The sequence below is a fragment of the Phascolarctos cinereus genome, unplaced genomic scaffold (genome assembly GCF_003287225.1).
Source record: "Phascolarctos cinereus isolate Bilbo 61053 unplaced genomic scaffold, phaCin_HiC Scaffold_5;HRSCAF=322, whole genome shotgun sequence".
In the NCBI taxonomy this organism is placed as follows: Eukaryota; Metazoa; Chordata; class Mammalia; order Diprotodontia; family Phascolarctidae; genus Phascolarctos; species Phascolarctos cinereus.
The window spans coordinates 375,009,106-375,031,892 of NW_027555958.1; the positions used below are offsets into that span (position 1 = coordinate 375,009,106).

General features: G+C 43.8%; 1 protein-coding gene across 5 annotated transcripts in view; it reads right to left on the reverse strand.

The window, feature by feature from the left end:
- Positions 1-22,787, reverse strand: part of PFKFB2 (6-phosphofructo-2-kinase/fructose-2,6-biphosphatase 2) — a 39,564-nt gene that overhangs the window by 12,254 nt on the left and 4,523 nt on the right. For all 5 annotated transcript variants that reach the window (XM_021003072.2, XM_021003070.2, XM_021003068.2 and 2 more), the window contains 12 exons: positions 10,003-10,128; positions 9,430-9,526; positions 8,940-9,006; positions 8,712-8,786; positions 8,246-8,302; positions 7,049-7,173; positions 5,047-5,254; positions 4,510-4,656; positions 3,140-3,244; positions 1,575-1,704; positions 544-606; positions 139-203 (listed from right to left, as the gene is read on the reverse strand). In XM_021003072.2, coding sequence (XP_020858731.1) covers positions 139-203; positions 544-606; positions 1,575-1,704; positions 3,140-3,244; positions 4,510-4,656; positions 5,047-5,254; positions 7,049-7,173; positions 8,246-8,302; positions 8,712-8,786; positions 8,940-9,006; positions 9,430-9,526; positions 10,003-10,128 — 1,265 coding nt within the window. The remainder of the gene's footprint in view (positions 1-138; positions 204-543; positions 607-1,574; positions 1,705-3,139; positions 3,245-4,509; positions 4,657-5,046; positions 5,255-7,048; positions 7,174-8,245; positions 8,303-8,711; positions 8,787-8,939; positions 9,007-9,429; positions 9,527-10,002; positions 10,129-22,787) is intronic.

Genomic DNA, 22,787 nt, shown 5'->3' on the forward strand with positions numbered 1-22,787 from the left:
GACAAGCCTACACCAGTAATCTTTGCAGCCAGCATCACAGTGCCCTCTAGCACCCAGCTGTCCTACTGCCCGAGGCTCAGAGATCTGAGGGTGGCAGAAAGGAGCCTGGGAGGATCATTCCATCTGGGAAATACTTACAGCAGGCCTGTCTCGGTGAGTGTTCACAGCTTCCACATTGAGACTTATTATTTCCACTTTGCATCCTGATGGAGAAGAGAAGGAAGAAGGGAACATTCTTAGATGAAAAGTTCATAGGAGAGGATCCCCTGAGATCTAGTGTAGAGAAAAGTCCCAGACCAGCTGGCACTCTTCCAGTTGACCCTGGCTAATACAGTAAGAGAAGGGCCCAAGTGTCACTGAAGTTGACTTTTTAAAAGGGCCGTAAAGGATCTTTCTCTGGTAACATCTGTTAACCTCTCCGCAAACTGCTAAGAAAACTCGGTATCTTAAAAAACAAACAAACAAACAAACAAAAAAACAATTCCATATCTTGATTCTCCTCAATTCCCCACCTCCCAACTTAGCCCCTAAGCTCAAAATTACCATAGGCCACAGGTGTGAGTTTGAAGATGGTGTGGAGTGGGCACCTCAAGTAGGGCAGCTCATCTGAAACCAGAAATACGTAGTGAGTAGGACTGGCTTTTGCCTCCTTTTGTATCCCCAGTTTGTGGCACATAGTAGGCACTTAATAAATGTTTATTGATTGATTCATTGAATCATACTGCCCATAGGCAGTTTGGAGAAGGAGTCAGGTTAGAAGAGGGGAGGCTTGGAGGACCTCAACTTATTTTGTTTTTTTCTGATGACCCACCGCCTGTGGTGTCAGAACTCTGCAATCCCCACCAAGAAGCTAAATTCTGTCCTGTGGACACTGAACCCCAAGTTACAAGGTGATCAAGTTGGGGACCAGATTAGTTGCCAATGTGGGATGACTTAGGCCAAGTAAAGGAGAACGGAGGTAAAGGAGCTGGACCATGGGATTTAAGCAAGGCTTGGGGGAAAGGAGAATTGTATGAAGGCCCCTTACACACCCACATGAAGAATGCCTTCAGTGGACTAGGAGATGGTTGTCAGGCTGGAAGTTAGGGAGACAAGGAGGCACAGCGAATGGTAGCCCCTTCTCTCCCCACTTCCAACCCACAAACAACCAGCCTGCAGCCTCCAACTCCCCCACCCTTTCTGTCTAAAGAAATGTGGATCTCCATCTTGTTTTATGCCTTAAACAGGCAAACTCAAAGGCTAGAAGATATCCCTTCTTAAGATATAGGAGGACAGTAAGGAATCAGAATAACAAATAGGGAGAGGAAACATCCCAAAAGATCCCAAAACTACTTGCTTGACTAACTTGGTGGCCAGAGAGGGCTGATAAACTAGAATGTTGCTCCAGATGGGCGCTTTTGTAAGAGCAGGGCTGGGGATATCAAAGTGCATGCTCAATAGCTGCTGGATACTTTCTAGCAGCCTGAAATATCTACTCTCAGGACCAGGGACAAGGTGCCAAGGGATTCTGGCACCATCAACAGGCAAGCCCTTTCCCTCCCTCATCCCACCCCCACTCTGCCTTTCTCTGGCACCTGCACTGTTGTCCAAGAAGTAGGCCAGAAGGCAGCGCATGACAGCTTGGTGGGAGATGACGAGGACGTTGCCTTGGCGCTCTAACTCCATGATGACCGGCTCCAGCCGCTGCACCAGGTCCTGGTATGACTGGAGGAGGAAGCCAGAATCAAGTTGGCAGCTGAGTTTCAGTCAAATGATCCCTCTTTTTCTTCTTCCTTCCCCAGCTGATTTCATTCCAGCAGGCACAGAGACTCTGTGTCGCCAGCTAAGTTCTCTTCTCACCCCCAACCCTGAGCCTCGTGTCTCTTGGGAATGCTCAGACCTTTCAAGAACAAGGTTTAGACTGAGAAAAACCACAGGTCATTGAGAAAGGACTGGAACTCAATCTGGTTTCTTTTCTGTCCCAGTAAAGAGGCAGTGGGGTTTTTAAAGAAGCCAGAGTCTCTCAGGGTATTTGTTGCTGGATGATGCAATAAAAAGAGTGCTGGGTGTGGAGTCAGGAAGACCTGAGTTCAAATCTGGACTCACAGACTTACCAGCTGTGTGACACTGGGCAAGTCACTTAACCACTCTCAGCTTCAGTCTCCTCATATGTTTTGTAGTTGTTCAGGGTCCACCTCTTCATGACTCCATCTTGGAGTTTTCTTGGCAAAGATACTGGAGTGATTTGGCATTTCCTTCTCCAGCTCATTTGTCAGATGAGGAAACTGAGGCAAATAGGGTTAAGTGACCTTCCCAGGATCACACAGCTAGTAAGTGTCTGAAGCCAGATTTGAACTCAGGAAGACGATTCTTCCTGGTTCCCAGCCCAGTGTTCTATCCACTGCGCCACTTAGCCGCCCATATGTAAGTGGGGGTAGCACTTTTCTCTAAGAGTTATTATGAGGATAAAATGAGATAACATATAAAGCACTTTAAAAACCTTAAAGTGCTCTCTGTGTTAACTATTATTACAAACTATTATCTTCTTGTTATTTATAATGAGAAGACATGATTTCATATCTGTAATACAAAGGAGTACCTACCTCCCAGGACTGTTAGGAAGAATAAAGGACCGCATATTTGTAAAGTGCACGGCAAGTTTTAAGTGCTATAAAAATGCTAGCCATCAGCTATCATTTTCCATTACAGTTTGATTCTCTTGGTGTTGGGTACCCAGAAAGTATACGCCAATTTGTTTCCAAGAATTCTGATGAAAAAGACATTGAAGTTGCCAGGGAGACCACCACTTACCTTGGGGAAGCAGAAAGGACCCCAAACCCATTTGACACAGTTTATTATGACCATATCCCTAGATAGCAGTAGAGGGAGGGGTGAGAATAAGCTTGCAGAAGTTTTGGTCTTTATTTATCACCGTGTGTCAGTCCTACAGTCGAGACAGGGCATCAAGAAGAACCAAAAAGTCTCCTTTCCCAAAGATCACAACAAATGACTCCCCCCCACCCCTATCCCCACTGCAATTTGTCTGACCAGCCTGCCTAGAGGCAAGAATGTGAATCCAGAGACTCCTGGAGTGCCCTCCTAGATCAGAAGAGTCAGGATCAGCTCCTCCCAAGATGGGAGCTAACATAATATGTCTTACCTCCCCTCCAGGGTAGCGATACAGATACTTGTCTTGATCCCGAAGGGCAAACTCTTCTGGGTATTGCTTCTCAATCTCCTCATAGGTCATCTCTTCACACACACCCTGCAGAAAGCCAAAACATGCTGAGGGTCCCAGAAGACCTGGAAATAAGCCCACCCCTTTCATGATTACGCAAAGCTATCATGCCATTAAGGCAGCTAGGTGACTTAGTATACACAGCACCAGGCCTGGAGTCAGGAAGACCTGAGTTCAAATCTGGCCTCAGACACTTGACACTTACTAGCTGTGTGACCCTGGGCAACTCATTTAACCTTTTTTTGCCTCAATTTCCTCATCTGTAAAATAAGCTGGAGAAGGAAATGGCAAATCTCTCCAGTATCTCCACCAAGAAAACCCCAAATAGGATCACAAAAAGTCGGACACAACTGAACACAACCATACCACTAAGACAACACTTGGAACTGCCAGGGAGAGGGACTGAAGTCAGGGAGGACTGAATTCAAATCCCACCTCTCAGATTTCACTTCTCTACATCTACTTCTACAGCCACTGCAGGAGGACATCCTTAATGTGTGGATGAGATGCTAATTTAAAGGAAGAACTTTGGGGGTCAAGACAGTACAGTATGAGAAAGATTAGGAGTGAGGGAAAACTGAAGAGGTTAGAAGATATTTGTAAGAAATGTTTTAAAAGGGAAAGGGTGGAAGGAGGGGGAAAGAAAGAAATGACACCGGGTACCAACGGGGTAGGACTCTAACACTGAACACAGAAAGAGGGTTTGGGGTATAATTAGCTGACCAAAAGTAGGAACCAGGGAAGCAAGATTTCATCTACTTCCTTTTACAGAGCCAGAAGAAGGATACCCAAATGGAACAAAATAACTTCAGAAGGCTTTTTCTAGGCTCCACTCTAGGCTTCAGCCCAGGAACATGAGCAGCTAGATTTAGAAAAAAAAAAAGCCCATGTTCTGCTATCAGACTCCACTACCCCAAGGTTGTGACTTTGTTGTAGCTGTCAAAATGGTGAGCTCTGTGGGTCTCCTGCCTTGCAGGAGAAGGAACAGAAGTACTCCCCTGCTATTGACCAACCCTTTTTATTGTTGTTGTTCAGCTGTTTCAGTCATGTCCAACTCTTTGTGACCCCTTTGGCAAAGATACTGGGGTGCTCTACCATTTCCTTCTCCAGATCACTTTACAGATGAGGAAACTGAGGCAAACAAGGTGCAGCAACTTGCCCAGGGTCACACTGCTAGTAAGTGTCTGAGGCCAGATTTGATCTCAGGAAGATGAGTCTTCCTGACTCCAGGCCCAGCACTCTAACCACTGGACCACTAGCAGCCAGACTAGCCCTACCAGCTATCTACTCACAGCATCAATCTCATTCAGGATCTTCCATTGCTCATAGGTCACACCCAGGGACTCTGCAGTCTGGATGGTTCTCTTTAGCTGGCTGGTCCATACTTTGAGGTCCACAATTTCCTGTTCCTCCAGGAACTTCCTTAGTGCTTGAGCAAACTGGGAGGAAACAAAAGAAGATGACTGTCTCTAAGTGGAAATAGCAGAGGAGATGGCCAAGATGACCATGATCAAAGAGCTGAAAAGCCACTACTCTGTCCAAGAGGAAATGGATTTAAGTTGGAGCAGCTGGTAGAGTGCTGAGAACGCAGCAATTCACGCAACAGATGCCTGGCTTCCAATAGAACTGGGAATGATAAGAAAGTGAGACCTCCCCCAATATCCTTAAACACAGGACAAGACTACAATATGGCAGACTAGCGCCATCCCTGTTCTGCAAACCATCTGGGCAACACTAAGAATGTCAATGTGGATGCAGGGGAGGCCAAGGGGTGAACACGCTGATGACAACGAGCATGACCCCTCGAGGTCTGCTGGCTGTGGGCTCACCTGCTTTCCTCGGGACGAGAGACCAGAGTCACCACCGATCTTGCCCAATAGGTTGAACTCGCTCTCTCCATGACGACAAAGATAGATGGTTCGGGGCTGGACGTGAATGTTCATGAGGTAGTATACAATCTTGCTTTGGATATAGTCCTGAACCCGGTTCACCAGGAACCGCTGCCCCACATTGATCACCTTGATGAAGGACAGATCCCTGGCACGGAAGGGAGAAGAGGGGAGAAGAACCCCTCCAGAGGTGAGACCCTGGCGAGAAGGACTGGGCGGAAACTCAGAATGTGCACCCTCAACATGAATCCCAAAAGCTGCTCTTCCTCTCATCACTTCCAGCCTCACCTCACCCTCTGTCTTGCGTGCTCATCCCCTGACCAAACCATAAGAAAATAATTTTTCCCAAATAAGATTAAATAAGATTTACTTGGTTAAAATCATTAGGTGCCTACTCTAGTGGACACTCTGGCAGAAACATGGAAGCTGTAGCCCATGCCCTTGAAGAGATCAGCTCAGCAGTGAAGTGGCTAGAGTCCTGGTTCTCGAGTGGAAGACCTGCATAGTTCAAAACCTCCCTCAAACACTTACTAGTTGTGTGACTCTAGACAAGTCCCTTAAGCTATATCTGCCTCAGTCAGTCAGTCAAGAAACATGTATTAAGTACATACTATGTGCCAGGCACTGTGCTAAGCACTGGGAATACAAATATTGGTTATTTGTATATATTCCCTGCTCTTGGGCAGCCTACAATCTAATGGGGAAAGGTAACACACAAAAGGAACCTGAAAAGCAGGAGGTAGGGAGACATGCCTCCATTTCTTCATCTGTAAAATGAAAATAATAACAGCACCTAACTCCCAGGGTTGTTGGAAGGATCAAATAACATACCTATAAAATGCTTTGCAAACCTTAAAGAATTACGTAAATCTTGGTTATAATTATTATTAGTATTAAAAGGTTAAGAAGGGTGGTAACCAGGGATATGCTGGAGCTGGCTCATACCAGCTTGTGAGATTGTTAGATTTTCAGTGTGAGCATTTACGTCTCAGAATTGGCAAATGCCACAAATTAGAGCTTGATTTACTCTTGTGTTGATTGTCTAGACTTAAGAAAGTGATGGAGAAAAAGTTAATAATGCAGATTAAATGTCAAAGTGTGTTGTAGGCACACAATCCCTGCCTCCCTGAGAGCTGGTGGTTAAACATTTACCAGCACACCCCTGAGTTTTGTAACCATAGTAACATCAGCATGGAGCATCATGGATTTAGAGCTGACAAGGACCACAAGACCAAGGTCAAGCTGAACTCCCTTATTTTACTGATGAGGAAACCGAAGCCCAGAAAACTTAAGTTGACTGGCCCAAAGACACACAGGTGGTTCTACCTGTCGGTCAGGACTTGAACTGTACTATCAAAGAAAGGCCCTAAGTGGCACCATAGTGCACAGAGTGCTGGACCTGGAGTCAAAAAGACCAAGTTCAAATTCAGCCTCAGACGCTTATTAGCTGTGTGATCCTGGGCAAGTCACTTAACCTCTACCTGCCTCAGCTCTCTCAGCTGTATAATGGGGATAAAATTAACCTTACTACCTTACAAGGCTGTTGTGAGAACTAAATAATATTTGTAAAACACTTAGCAGGGTGCCTGGCACACAGTAATAGATATTTATACCCCTTCCCTTCTCCCTCCCCCCACTTCCTCACTCTCTTCCAAAAGAAAGCTATAATGACACACTACCTGGGGAATGGAGGATTAGCTGCCCAAAACCCTTCAATACTTAGCCCAGATATAAGCCACTGAGTTTCAATATCTCCTTGCCCTCTCAAATGATATATATATTATAGGTGAGAAATTATGGAATCCTCGGCTCATAGGAGGTCCAAATTTGCTAGAAGAGCTGGAGAAGGGTGTGATCCTATGCACCCCTTACCACAGCACCCCAACCCCAACCCCCCAAAACCCCAAAATAACTGTGTGAAGGTCAAGGACTCAAGCCTCACTTGTCATAGTGGTCAGGGTCAAGAGGCCGATAGGTGACTTTGTAACACTCGATTCTCTTCAGGAAGTCCTCCATCACATTCTCCCTGTCCCTCTCCGGGTAGTCCGGGCTTGAGACCTTCACTTCCTGGAAGGATAAAACTAGCCGGGACCCAGTCATGACACAAGCCCCTCCCGATGCTCTCCCTCCATTACTCTCCCTTTCCCCCACATGCCTCTGCTAGCGAGCTTAAGCCAGCCTTTCATTTAGGGACAGTAATTCCCTTGACCTCTGCCCCCACCCCCAACTCATCTCTCCTAACTCTGGCAATGGGATGGAGAGCAATAACTAGGTAGAGTCACATCATCGCCACTAGCATGGGGACAGTCAGAAGTTTAACTTTGCTGACGCTCTTCCTGGACCTTTTCCTAGGAAAAATAAGATGTGCTGGGAAAAAAGGGGGAAGGAGGAACTCCAGGGATTTTTCTCTTACTCTACTAACAGTAATAATAATGATTATTATTACTAATGATTACACAATTATGATAATGACACTTTTAAAAGTCTACAAAGCATCTGAAATACAGGATTTCATTTGACCCTCACAACCACCCTGTGAAATAGGTACTATTATCCCCATTTTACAGACACTTATTATTAGACTTAGAGAAGTGAAGAGACTTTCACAAAGTAACACAGTCAGTAAGTGTCTGACATGGGATTTGAACCACAGTCTTCCTGTCAAGCCCTCTATCCTCTATACCCTGCTTCCTTTATGTCCCTGGATCAATAGTCTCCCCCTCACCCCCAGGAATCAGGCTTATTCTACACATGGGCCTAAATACAGGGACAAAACAATGACATGGCAGATGGCATTCCTAGACTAGACAGATCCCTCCCAGGAGAAAAGCCTGAGTCTGAACCTCCAGTCATGACTCACACCTTTGGGCCAGGATTTCAGACTGCGAGGCTGCCTTGCTTTGGCCCCCAGGCCACGTCTCTTTCTAGCTCTGTATGTCAGTTTCCTCTTCTGTGTTTCCCCCCAAACTTGTCCCTGATCCGTCAGTAAGGAGGAACAGGATGATATTACTCAAAGCTGGAAACTCATGAGCAGTGATTACTTTCAGTATTAAGTCTTGGTTCCTTCCCATCATTAACCAGAAAGGCTCATACACCCCTAAAGGATCGGATGTGGCCATGGGAATGGAGCGTTACCCACCAGAATGTTGGCTGCAATCACATCAGGATCATCACAGACGGATTCCACGAAGAACACCTGAGAAGGGCAATGGAGAAGCGGTGAGCAGTGTGAAAGGGCTACTGGCTAGTGACGTGTTTTCTTCTCTGTGCGTCTCCTGGAGAGAATAGCCTTCAAGAATCACACACACACACACACACACACACACACACACACACACACACACACACACACACACGTGTATATACACATATATGTATATGCACACATACGTGTGTGTGTGTGTGTGTGTGTGTGTGTGTGTGTGTGTACGTATGTATATATCTTACCACATTCCCAGGGCCTCAGGCACACAGGCCATGGGTCTGAGAAAGCATCTGAAACAACAGGATTGGGAACCAGACCCAAGGGAAGAGTCCTAAACATCTAACTCCTTCCTCAACCACTCCCCAGCCCCACCACCCGGGCATCAGGAGCCAGACCCAACCTTGAAGGCGTTCTCCTTGGCAAAGTTCAAGATCAGGTCCCTTCTTTCCCGGGTGGTATTGGTAGCATCAAATACCTGAGGAAGAAAGCACAGTGTGTGGGCTGGAGGGGGCAAGGGATAGTATGCAAAGGGTATACCTGTTACCTGAATGGAAACTCAAGATGGAGCTGAAGAGGGGGGAGAGGAGCAGAGCGGGGAGGAGGGCGGAAGAGGATAGGCAATACTTACCGCAATCTGACCACACTCATATGTGAAATATGCCTTAACATCTTGTAGGGCCACCAGGGCACACTGTCTGTAAAAAGAGAGAATGGGTAAGGCAGGGGTCCTAGAAGATTATACAGTGACAATAGGAGAAAGGGCAAAATCGGATCAGTTAGAGACACATCTTTGCTCACTCCGTTCTCCTCTCCTTTCCAGTCTGTCCCCTGATTCACATTCTTAATTCCCCCCTAAGACCTTTTGAACCCTCCCCTTCAGATCAATCTCACACATTTTTGAGGCCAGCTATCAAGAAGGCAGGGATGATTAGATTTTAAGGTCAGAGGCTTCTTTAGCCTCACTCCTTTGTCCTCAGAGCCTATGGGAGCTAGTTGGATAAATTTCTTTTGGAAATCCCCAGGATCTACTGTCTAAAAGGAAAGCCAGTGCCTGCCCTGACCATTCCTCTCTGTGGCTGTGACTTGCCTATGCCTATCCTCATGGAGGGGAAACTTACTTTCGGATCTTCATGGCCTCTTCATTGTCATGACGGAAGAAGTCGTAGGATTTATATGATTTGACTGCTTCACGTCGATACACCCCGAGATTAAAAACTGTGGAAAAAACTCCTACCCTTTAGCCCCTAAATGCCATAATAGCCCCAGTGTCAATGGGGTGCCCCTGGGTTAGAAATCAGTCATTCCCCAGACCAGGCTAATCTAACCCAAATTGAAGACCAGGACTAGAAATACTAGCCCAGCCTGCCCCCCTAACTCCTGCCACTGCCCTCCCCAAGTCTGTTCCAAGCCTGGGAACAGAGATGTTCCCCCCTCCCCACCCTTCACCCTAGTCAACCACTCCAGAAAATAGCTATAAATTTGCCGAGGGGCAGGGAAGGACATTGAGCTACCAGACTTGTGGAACACTAGTACTGCCTGCTATAGAAATTTGGGAGCACGCAAACTGAATCCCCAAGCCCCAGACACCCCTAAGCCCCCTAAGCAAAGGACCAAGGGGTCCCAAGAGCCCAATTCCTCTCTATCCTTCCCCCTCTCCAGGCTACTGTCCCTACAGACTAAACTGCACCTACCTTTGGTGGGGACCCCAATCCAGTTGAGGTAGCGGGTGAGTTTCTTGGATACATAGGTCTTGCCCCGGGCTGGCAGGCCAATCATTACAATAAGTGTCGGGGAGTTCGTCATGTAGGAGGCCCATGCTGCAAGGAGAAGGGGAGGGGAGGCCCAAGGGATCAGAGAGGGTGGATGGGAAGGCGGAAGGGAAGCCTGTTGAACTTTCCTGGGACAAGGAGATCAAACTGGGGACCATGACAAGAGCTGACATTTTCACGTTACTTTATGGTAATTCCATGTTAATTGATGATCACATTGAGTAAGCAACAGAGGCAGGATTTGAACCCAGGTCCCCTGGCTTCATAGCCAGTACTCATTCCACTGGACTGAGCAAGGCATTTTACATGTATGACCTCACTAGAGCCTCACATTAACCCTGTGAAACAGGGACTATAGATAATATGACCTTCATTTTGCAGATAAGGAAATTGGGATTCAGAGGGGCTAAGCAATCAATTTGTCCAAGGTCGTGGAGCTAATGTCACAGGCAGGATTTGAATATAAGTGTCTCCAGACTCCCAATCCACCACACCACTCCCCACCCCCTAAGAGTTTGGGCCCTTTTCTTGTCAAAAATCTGAAGACTGCTCAGTGTCAGGACAGACAGATGAAGAAGGAGAGGAAAGAAAAGGAGGAGGCCATAGCAGCCTCTGAAATATCCTGCCTGGTAACTAGGAAACTGAGGAAGACCTCTGGCACCAAGTGATCCTAAGAGGTAATTATCCTTGGCTGCCCCTCCCCAACAATTCCCTTGCTTTTCAGTTAGGGTCTCCTCAGAATGGAGTTAAATTCTAGAACTGGTCGTAATATCCCAAATACTAAAAAATCATTTTCTATTTTCCTCAAGAAAGGCAGGATTGTCCATGCACTACGGAGCCACAGAACATCAGCCCAAGCTACCAATGAGAACCCTAAAGGAGGCAATAAAGTGAAACAGAAAAAAATGCTAGGTTTGAAGTCTGAAGACATATGTCCTAACCCTGGCTCTGCTTGGCAAGCAAGGTGGCAAAGTGGATAGAGCTCTATGCCTGGAGCCAGGAAGACCTGAGGTCAATCCAGCCTCAGACACTTCCTAGCTGTGTGACCCTGAGTAAGTCCACTTAAATCGCTGTTTGCCTCAGTTTTCTTACCTGTAAAATGGGGATAAAAGTAGCATCTACCTTTTAAGGTTGTTGTGGGTATCAAGTGATATAATAATTGCAAAGTGCTTAGCACAGTGCCTGGCACATAGTAAGTGATATGTAAATGTCAGTTATTAGTAATAATAATGATGATGATGATAATAATGATAATTCCTGATTCAAATGAGCCTGGTTAATTCACTTGACCTCTTGGCTTCAGTTTCCTCATCTGCAAAATTTTAAACTATTTTGTTTTTGTCTTTGTATTACTGGTGCTTAGCACAGAACTTTATGCAGTAGGTGCTTAATAAATGTTGAACTCAAATGTTTTGTTGGATCTGTGAAATAAGAGGGGTTGGAGTAGATGATGTCTAAGGTCCCTTTTAGCTTTAAATCTTCTGAATTGGCCTCTGAAGTCAATAGCTCTGAGCTCCCCAGGGATCTAGGCTGTGGCAGAGTCGCCATTATCTTCTGTCTAATCTTGAGGATGACACAAGGCATAGATGAAGGTGTGACGGCCCCTGCAGGAACCTTAAGGTAATAAAAGGCACTGGGGCACCATTTGGTCTGATTTAATGGTTGGAATGAAGGCAAAGCAGAACACTTTGGAAGTAGTCAGAACTTTTATTAGTCATAGTTATAATCCCTCCTGATTTTCAGAGTATTTGTAGACCTATTCTCTCATTTGTCCTGGTCCCAAGACTTCAGATTCATTCATTTTGTCAAGAAATATTGATTAACTGCCAGGTACCTTCTAGGTGCTGGGCAGGGGTTTTTAACCTGGAGATAAATTTCAAGAAGTTGCATGAAATTTTTTAAAAAGTCAGTGATAACTATATTTCAATGTAATTGGTTTCCTTTGTTATCCTCTGTTTTATTTTATGCATTTTAAAACAATATCCTGGAGGTAAAGCCAAGATGGTGGAGTCAAGGCCCAGGTACCGCCCTGAGCTCTCCCCAATTCCCCTGCAAACAACTTTAAAATGATACCTCAAACAAATTCTGGAGTGGCACAACCAACAAAAGGATAGGGTGAAACAATTTTCCAGCCCAAGACAACTTAAGAGGTTGGCAGGAAAGGTCTGTCTCACTGGGATGAGAGTAAAGTATAATCCAGAGCAGGCCTTATGGGTGCCTGAAGTGGCAGCAGCTTCCAGAACTCTCAGCTCACAGATGGTAAGGGGGTCAGACAACTGGTCAGAAGGAGATTACAGGGGACCGTTTGCTGGCACTGGGTGGAGGTCTCTGTTCTATTGACCGTATGTGATTCTGGGTTGTGGTTGTTGGGGGAGGAGCACTGGTATACTGGTTATAGTTCCAGGGTGGAAAAGAATGCTTGTGGTTGCTCACAGACCAGAGTGCAAGGCCAGGAGAGCAGTGACCACACCTCTCCTTAGATCATATAACCTTGGAAGAACTGAAACCTTATAGAACCCCAGAATTAGCTCTGAAAACAGCAGCTACAAAACCTGAAGCTTGGAGTGGTGTCCCCTCCACCCTGGGAACAGAGCCCAACTTTAACACCAAGTAAAAAGTCAAGCAATAGGCTAGAAAAATGAACAAACAAAAGAACCCGACCATAGAAAGTTACTGTGGTAACAGGAAAGATCAAAACACAAACTCAGAAGACAATGAAATCAAAACAGCCAAATCAAAGCCTCAAAGAAAAATATGAATTGTTCTCAGGCCCACAAAGAATTCCTGGAAGAGCTCAAAAGGGATTTAAAAAATCAATATGAGAGGAAGAAGAAAAATTAGTAAAAGAAATGAGAGTGATGCAAGAAAATCATGAAAAAAGAGTTAACACCTTGGTAAAGGAAGCAAAAAAAAATACTGAAGAAAATAGCAACTTAAGAAAACAGAATAGGCAAATGGTAAAAGAGGCACAAAAATCCACTGAAGGGAAGAAATCCTTAAAAAGCAAAAATGGCCACATGGAAAAGGAGTTACAAAAGCTCACTGAAGAAAATAGTTCCTTAAAAATTAGAATTGGGCAACTGGGAGCTAATGACTCCATGAGACATCAAGAAATAATAAAACAAATTCAAAAGTATAAAAAAAATAGAAGGAAATGCGAAATATCTCATTGAAAAAACAACTGGCCTGGAAAATAGATCCAGAAGAGCTACTTTAAGAATCATCAGATTACCTGGAAGCCATGATCAAAAAAGGAGCCAGACATCATATTTCAAGAAATTATCAAGGAAAACTGCCCTGATAACCCTAGAACCAGAGGGTAAGATAGAGATTGAAAGAATTCACTGATCACTTCCTGAAAGAGATCCCTAAATGAAAACTCACAGGAATATTATAGCCAAATTCCAGTGCTTCCAGGTCAAGAAGAAAATATTGATAGCAGCCAGAAAGAAACAATTCAAATTTGTGAAGTCATGGTCATGAAAACACAAGATTTAGCAGCTTCTACATTAAAGGATTAGAGGGCTTGGAATATAATATTCTGGAGGGCAAGGGAGCCAGGATTATAACCAAGAATCACCTACCCAGAAAAACTGAGTATAATCTTTCAGGGGAAATAATGGATATTTAGTGAAATAGAGAACTTTCAAGTATTTCTGATAAAAAGACCAGAGCTACATAGAAAATTTGATTTTCAAATATAAGGCTTGAAAGAAGTATAAAAAGGTCAATAAGAAAGAGAAATCATAAGGGATTCAATAAGGTTAAACTGTTTACATTCACACATGGGAAGCTGGTACTTACAACGCCTAAGAACTTTATCATTATTAGGGCAGTTAGACAGAGGGCACAAGTATACGTTAACTACGATGGGATGATATCTAAAAAAATTAAATTAAGGGGTGAGAAAGAAGGATGCACTGAGGGAAGGGAAAGATAGAAAGGTGTAAATTATCTCACATAAAAGAGGACCAAAAGAGCTTTTACAGTGGAAGGAAAGATGGGGGTTGGGGTTGTAGATAACTTTTGAACCTTACTCTCATTGCAATTGGCTCAAAGAGGGAATAACTCAGTTGGGAATAGAAGTCTATTTTGCCCTATAGGGAAGAAGGAGGGAAAGAAGACAAGAAAAGGAAGGAAGCTGATAGAAGGAAGAGGGGAATGGGGGAAATGGTGGTGAGAAGCAAAACGATTTTTAGGAGGAAAAGGGTGAAAGAGGAAAGAGAGGAGAGGGTAATAGGATGGAGGAAAATACACAGTAATCATAACTGTGAAAAAATGTACAGCATGTGGCAAAGGCCTCATTTCTCAAATATATAGAGAACTGAGTCAAATTTATAAGAATCTAAGTCATTCCCAATTGATAAATGGTCAAAGAATATGAATAGGTAGTTTTCAGAAGAAATCAAACTATCTATAGTCATATGAAAAAAATGCTCTAAATCCTTATTGATTAGAGAAATGCAAATTTAAAGACATGACCACCTCACACCTATCAGACAGGTTAACAGGACAGAAAACAAAAATGACAAATGTTGGAGGGGATGTGGAAAAATTGGGATACTAATGTGCTGTGGATGTAGTTGTGAACTGATCCAACCATTCAGGAAAGCAATATGGAGCTTTGCCCAAAGGGATATAAAAATGTGCATACTCTTTGATCCAGGTCGGTATCCCAAAGAGATGGAAAAAAAAAGAAAAGGGCCTATATGTATAAAAATATTTATAGCAGCTCTTTTTGTGGTGGCAAAAAATTGGAAATTGAGGGGAAGCCTATCAATTGGGAAATGGCTGAACGAGCTGCGGTATATGATTGTGATGGAATACTACTGTGCTATAAAAAATGAGGCATAGGATACTTTCAGATAAACCTGGAAAGACTTACATAAGCTGATGCAGAGTGAAGTGAGCAGAACCAGGAAAACATTGTACACAGTCACAGCAATATTGTAATGATGATCAACTGTGAATGACTTAGCTGTTCTCAGCAATACAATGTTCTAAGACAATGCCAAAGGACTTATGATGAAAAATGCTATCCACCACCAGAGAAAGGACTGATGGAGTCTGAATGCAGATCAAAGCACGCTTTTTTTAAAACTCTTTATTTTTCTTGGTTTTTTTTTTTGGTTGGGGGTCTGTGTTTTCTTTCACAACATGACTAATATGGAAATAAGTTTTGCGTGTAAACTCTATATCAAATTGCTTGCCTTCTCAATGAAGGTGAAGGGAAAGGGAAAGGGAGAGAGAGAATTTGGAGCTCAAAATTTTTTTTAAATGAATGCTAAAAATTTCTTTTATATGTAATTGGAAAAAAAATCATAAGTGGCAGCAAGGTGGCACAGTGGATACAGCACCGGCCCTGGAGTCAGGAAGACCTGAGTTCAAATCTGACTTCAGACACTTGATACTTACTAGCTGTGTGACCCTGGGCAAGTCACTTAACCCCAATTGCCTCACCAAAAAACAAACAAAAAAAACCCCATAAAATATTTTTTAAAAAGAAAAAAAAATCATTATCTTGAGAAAGGATAACCTTAACTTGAGTACCAAAAGGGTCCATGACACAAAAGAAGGTTAAGAACTTTTGCACTAGGAATACAGAAACAAAAAAGTCCCTTCAAGGGGCTTATACTCTACTTCCAGGAGATATCATGCACAAAGATAAGAAAAATAAAATATATACAGAGTAAACACAAAGTAAAGGGGACACCGGGATGGGTGGGAAGATAACAATAATGTCTCTTCCCACTAAAATGACAGTAAAAGGAGGCCCAGAGGGGTTAAGATGACTGTGAACCTAGAATCACAAGGAGACTCAAGATCAGAACTAAGTAGGAATCTTGATCCCTCTAACCTTTGAACAAAGGAAGATACCTTTGCTGCTTTCACCTGAAGTGGCCTAGTCTTCTATATTGTCCTCTAGTGACCTGTGCCTGGATTCCAGCCCAAAGATGGAGTCATCTTCCAAGGGCTGATTTTATAGCTGGCCAGGCTAGTGGGGAGGACAAAAGGTGAGGAAGGTGTGGAGTAAGGAGGGGGAGGGTTAGTAAGGAAAAGGCCTTTGGCCTCATCCTCAGGAAGATCCCTTCCCAGGAATCGGAATGTGGTCTGCCTGCCTGCCTGCCTGCAACTCTGCTTCTCCTACAAATATTTATTGTTTCTGTAACCTATGTGTTTGTGGTGAGCCTAGAGAACTAAAATGTAAATGTTTTATAAAATTCAAGGGAGAATACCAGACAAAGTAGTTGCTGTTTTAAATAAGCAAATAGGAGGAATGATTTTTTTTCCTAAAAAAAATTTTTTCCCCCCAAACTAGATAGCAAATCTGTATGACATGAAACAAAGAATATAAAAATATGAAACAAGAGTAGAAAAAGCATGGGATTAGGACCTAGGTTTAAAATTAGACCCTACTACTTACTAGGGATATCACCTTAGGCAAATCATTTCCCTCCCTGAACTTCAGCATCTACATTGTAAAATGAGTAGTTTTTATACTCCGTGGATCTCTTCCAACTCTAAAATTTCCCCATCCTGAAGACTGGTGAAACTGATACAACATGGCTGCAGGCACCAGAATGGGAACGTTTTTTCCTCTTCAGTGAAAAAATGACAAGAAGAGTTTTTTGGTAAGGAGAGGAGCAGATGGGGCCTCTGGGGAATGGGAAGGATAGATATCTTGTACAAGTGAAAGGCATGGTACCTATTGGGAAGTCAGGTCCCAAAGAGTTTCTTGAATCAAATCAAAATTATTACTTGGCTAGGGTCACAAAGCTAGTTAAGTGTCAGGAGTAGGATTTAAACCCAAGTCTTCCTGACTTCCAAGCTCAACACTGCACCCACTACACTTTGCTACTTCTGTTTCTCAGCTAAAGATAGAAATCACTCACTGCCCCCAAATGATAGGGGAATGAAGGTGGAGTGAGAAGCCCTTGAGGATAAATGCAAGATAAAGGAGAAATGATTTCCTTTGCTACTTCCTATTTCTTCCCTAAGTCCCCAACTCCTAACTTCTTTTGCCTAACTCCTATTTGGGATCTCTGAGCTATGGTAACCATCTTTCTATTCTCAGCATTGCCACTCAATGGCCCCAAACAGATGAGTATTCTCAGATTTAAGTGGCTAAACCCCTGAGTCCTCACTTTCTCCAGCTAAGGGGCCATGCATACTCCCCAGTCCTCTACTGCTTGGCTCATTACTCAGGCTACTTCTTTCTCCTAGACCAGCTTCACCCACACTTCACAGCCCATTAGGCACTTCCCCCAAAGGTCCTGTTCCCCTCTCCAGGGTCTTGAATCAATAGAACTTGGGGGTTGCTCTGAAGCTCCCGGGAACACAGCTGCTTAGTGTTTACCAAACCAAGCTAAGCCTGCTAACAGCCGATGAAAACAGCACTTGCTCCCACCTAAAATTTGTCACTCAGGACTGACAGACTGCAGAAATAAACTATGCTTCGTTCCTCATTCATTCACACAGACAGCCACAGCTACCAGATTAGAACATTTTGTCCTATCTCTAACACAATAAATTCTATGCGGCTGGGGGCATCACAGCAAATGACTACAGTTCCCTCTTCCCCCAAAATGATCCTTAACTAAAACTTCTAAAAATTGCAGAATTCTCACAAAATTCTCCTCTTTTCCTCCCCACCCCCACCAGAGTCTAGGCTGCTTTCTCAATCATAAACATAATTTCCTTAATGGGAAATGGGGGTAGGGCAACTATTAAACTTCTGTTTTATAGATGGCAAAACTGAGTTGCAGAGAAGTTCTGTCAGGGAGAGAGCTCTGACTAGAATCCAAGTCTTCTGACTCTCCATCACTGGTCACAAAACCACCCAACCCCTTGTCAGAACTCTTACCAGTACCCTGAAGACCCTTTCCCTAAGAGAGAATGCAGATAATAAATGGCACCTTGTTCTTGCTTGGGCCAACCTGAGCTATGTAAAGGAGTTCTAGAAAAAAACTTAAGGAAACCCTATTCTGAGCTCCCCAAAAGTAGCAAGAGCTCTGAGGATACAGGCTCTAGGACTCCATCTTGTTGCCCTCAGGCCTTCTCTCCCCTCCCCTCTGTCACCTTTCCAGAGTCCAAGTTGACCTACACAGGGGTAATTAGCTAGCTAAGGGATAATAGCTGAGCTATTAATAAACTGGCTGAGGGTGTGAACAAGAAAGAGCCATGGGACCCTTTTACAATATGCAGGGAGGCAGCAAGGAAAAGAAAACAAACCTACAAATACTCTCTCAGCTTAATCTCCCCCTCTCCCAGACAGTTGGTTGTCTCAAATTTCAATCCTGGGGGATGGGAAACTCAGACATGCTGCAGGTGAAACAGGACAGTTCACTGTACTTTAGAACAACCTAGCAGCAGGTATTTGCTTGGGGGGAAAGGAGAATGAAAAGTTAGGAAGAGGGAAGGGAAATGACAGGAGAAGGAGAGGCAGGGCCAGGGATGGGGAAGGACAGGGTCTTTCTGTTCTCATTCACATTGAAAACTCTGGGGGAAGTTCTCCAAGGACACAAAGAACCAAGTCTTCCAGGCACCTGACATAAAGGAGGAAGGGCAGAGGAAGGGAAAGATCTGAGTGGGAAGATCAGCATGAAGCAGATACAGCTAGCCAAAAAAAAAGCACTCTTCCTTTCGATAGCCAGAAAGACCTCATGGTACTGAGGTCAGAGAACCCCAATAAAAACTCAGTTTTCTTAGGAGGGGAAGTACATACCTCAACTTCTGGAAAGCCCAATATGCATTAATCAGACTTCAGCTACTCGACTCTTCAAACTGACCTAACAAGTTAGCTGATCCAACTTCCCCATTTGACAAATAAAGAAACTGAGGCCCAGAGAAGTAAAATCAGCAGCAGCCTAAAGTCATATAGAATGTCCTTTCCATGATGCACCTTTCCGGATCCCCCAGATGCTAAGGCCCTCACTCCCAAATTCAACTTATTTGTCTATGTTGAATCCCTTTATAGAATATAAAACCTTATCTGAAGGCAGAAACTGTTTCATTTTTGGTCTTGGCACAAAGTAGATGCTGAATAAATGGAAATAGTGTTGATTGACTTCCACATACCAGCTATTGGTCAGAACACAGACATATTAAGAGGGTGATTGCCAAGGATGAAACAAAAATTTTGCAAAGGTTGGTCCATTCACTTGGCAAAGTGAATTCCTGTAGTGTTCCTTTAAATAGTGAGTTCTAGGACATTTACAGTATATTTACAAAAATTTATTTTACACATACAACATTTCAGAAAGGTACCCACTGTTTCAAACAGAGGCAGGATAGAATATTTTCTATGGGGGCATTTTATGCTACATGCCTAGCCTGATGTCCTGGCAGAGAGGAGAGGGTGGCCCTGAAGAGACAAGCAAACCTCAGCTCTCCTTGTGGCCATACAACTCTAAAGAGCTTCATAAGAGCTCAGGGATGTGAGATTATCATTATTAATCATGAGACCATCAAGAGCTTGACATCAAGGCTGAGGCTCCAAGAACAGCTTTGAACATCAAACATCCCTCCCTCCCCTCTGTCTATCTCCTGCTTTTATCTTCTATTAATAACTAGTAGAGTGAGAAAGCAATGAGCTGGCATACTTCTGGGGAGTGAGAGGTGGAGTAATTTACAGGTAAGAGTTATCAGACTTTGTCTGGTTCCCTGGGGAATGGGGTTTCAGTCAAACATTAGCATGCTGAGCAGTGCCAGGAACCAAGATGTGGACAGAGCCTTGTGAGATCAGCTATGAAAATTCTAAGGCTAATTAATGGGAGCAGACAGAGTGGGGCATGGGATGGAAGTGAAGAAACAGAAATGCTACAGTGTTGCTTTCCCCATCCTCTCCATCAACTATTTTCATTTCCAACTTCTCAGATAGGCTAGAAAATGCTTGATTCACTGGCCCCTGGAAAAACCAACAGTCAGTCAATATGCAATTAACAAGAGATAAACCGACAGCCAGGTGAAGCAGGGAAGCACCTTCTTAGGATCATAGAATTAGAGCCATTGGGGACCTTGGTCATCAAGTTCAACCTGTTCATTTTAGAAATAAGGACATTGAGACACCAAGAGGTTGAGTGACTTGCCTACGATCACACAGCTAGTAAGCCTCTGATACAGAATTTGAACAGAGGTCCAAGTCCAGTGCCCTACTTACTATACCATATGGGAGGAGCCCTGAGATTGGCTAGCAGTCAAGGTTAATACCACAGAGATGTAGATTTGGAGAAAGGGACAGTAAATAGGGTGAGGCACCTACTTATTACAATGTTTCTAATAGGCAGAAAAGGAAGGGAGGGATTACAACACATTTTAGCCTGGCAAAGAGTGAAACTGAAAAAAGGACCATCTCTGCCTCCCTAGTCCATCCTGTCCTGTCCTGTCCTCTTTAATGGGAACATATTGTTATTTGCTCAGATAGAATACTTCAGATAGATAACTTATTAAGCAGGATGTGGAAATAGTAGTAAGCATTCCTTCCCTTGAACCGGTACCAGGAGAAGGGTTAAAAGATTGGAAGACACTCAGAAGACATGGGTCCAAAATGTGGTTCTGACACCTGTGTATCACTAGACAAGTGATGCCTCTCGGTGTGTCAGTTTCTTCATCTGCAAAGTGACAGCCTTTGATTAGATGATCTCTAAGGTACTTCCACAGCAGCTAGGTGATGCAGTGGATATAGTGCTTCGTCTGTAGTCAGGAAGACCTGAGTTCAAATCTGGCCTGAGACACTTACTAGCTGTGTGACCCTGGGCAAGTCACTTAACACTGGTAGCCTCAGTTTCTTCATCTGTAAAATGAGCTAGCTAGAAGGAAATGGCAAACCACTCCGGCCTCTTTGCCAAGAAAACCCCAAATGGGGTCATGAAGAGTCAGACACGAATGAAACGACTCAACGACAACAAAAAAGGTCCCTCCAGCTCTGAATCTCTTCTTCCTTTGGTCCAGAGCTGTGGTTTCACTTACGTGTTGACCCTTTCAAGTGGAAAGATGTGCCTGGCACACAATAGGTGCTTTAATAAGTGTTTATGGATTGAATGAATAATTGCAACTTTCTCTGGGGATACAGATCAGGGTTCTACAACGTCTATCTAAGCGGACCGACTTGCCCAGGGTCACCTAGCTAGTGTAAGTCAGGGGCAAGACTTGAATCCAGTCCTCTGCCCACTACAGCACACTGCCTCTTCTTGATGTTATGAATAAGTATCATTGATCTTTCTACAGCACTTAGACTTTTTTATCTCATTTTGTGCATGAGAAAACTGACTCAAAGATAATAAGTCTTCTGTCCATGATCATCTAGCTAGTAAATCTCAGGGGTGGTTAATCCTATGAGTCTATGACCTACCACATTAGGACCCCAAGGAGAAATGTTCTCTCTGTTTCATAAACAGAAAATTCACCCATGAAAACTGGGAGGAGTGGAAGGCTTTGTTTTAAGTCAGACAAGCAGTAAGTGCCTACTATGTGCCAAAGCACCAGAGATGCAAACAAGGGTAAAAACAGTTCCTGACCTCAAGCTCACATTCTAATGGGGGAAGACAACTGATAGATAACTAGATACATTCAAGATACATGCAGACTAGACCAAAGATAGTTTCAGGGGAGAAGGCACTAGCAACTGGGAAGGAAGGAGAACCAGGAAAGGCCTCCTGGAGAAGAGGGGAATGTGAGCTGAGACTTGCTGGAAGCCAGAAACTAAGACAAGATCAGGAGGGAGAGTTATTTGGGCAAGAGAGACAGCTAACAAAGATTTGGAGATAGGAGATGGTGTGTTTATGAAACAGCAAGTTGGCCAAGGTTGGCCAGCTCATAGAGTATATGCATGTGAATACAGCACAAGAAGATGGAAGTAGGGAAAAGTAGGAAGGGTCCAGGTTGTAAAGAGCCTTAATGCCACAGGCTTAATTTGATGCTGGACATAATAGGGATCTCCTGGAGTTTACTGAGTAGGGGGTGACATAAACACATCTATCCTTTAGAAGATGTTAGACTTTAGAAGATTTAGGGGCATAGAGAAGATCAATTGGAATAAAACACTTGAGGTCGAGAAACAGTTAGAAGTCTATTGCAATAGCCTGAGGAGAGGGATAATGAGAGCTTCACCTAGGGTAGAGGCTGTATCAGTGAGGAGAAAGGGAAGTATGTATATGAAAAATGTTATGAAGGTTGAAATAGCAAGGTTAGAGTAAGAAGATGAGGATAACACTGAGGTTGCAATCCTAGGTAGTGCCCTTAAAAGTAACAGGGATGTTTGGAAGAGGGGAGGAGGAAATAATGATTTCTGTTTTGCACATTGTGTCAGAAGCAGGAAAAGGACTCCCACTTTGACTATAAAAAGCTCAACCCTGCCATAGCATTTGTGTTCTCAGGCTGTATACTAACAAGATCAAGATCATTAACATTTGTAAATCACTTCAAGCTTTGCAAAGGACTTTACATGCATTGTTTTACATACATGTATCTTTATATATTATATATATACATACGCATATATAATATATATTATACATACATTTCCCTCCCCATTATCAAGTGGGGAGCCCCACTGGAAAGACCACTGGACTTGAACTCAGGGGACCTAGCTGAGCCCAAGCTCTGATATTTACTAACTGTGACTATGATTCTTAACCTCTCTGATTCTCAGTTTCCTGAAAAGGATAGTAAACTACCTGCCTCACAGGGGTGTTGTGAGGGGGAAAGGC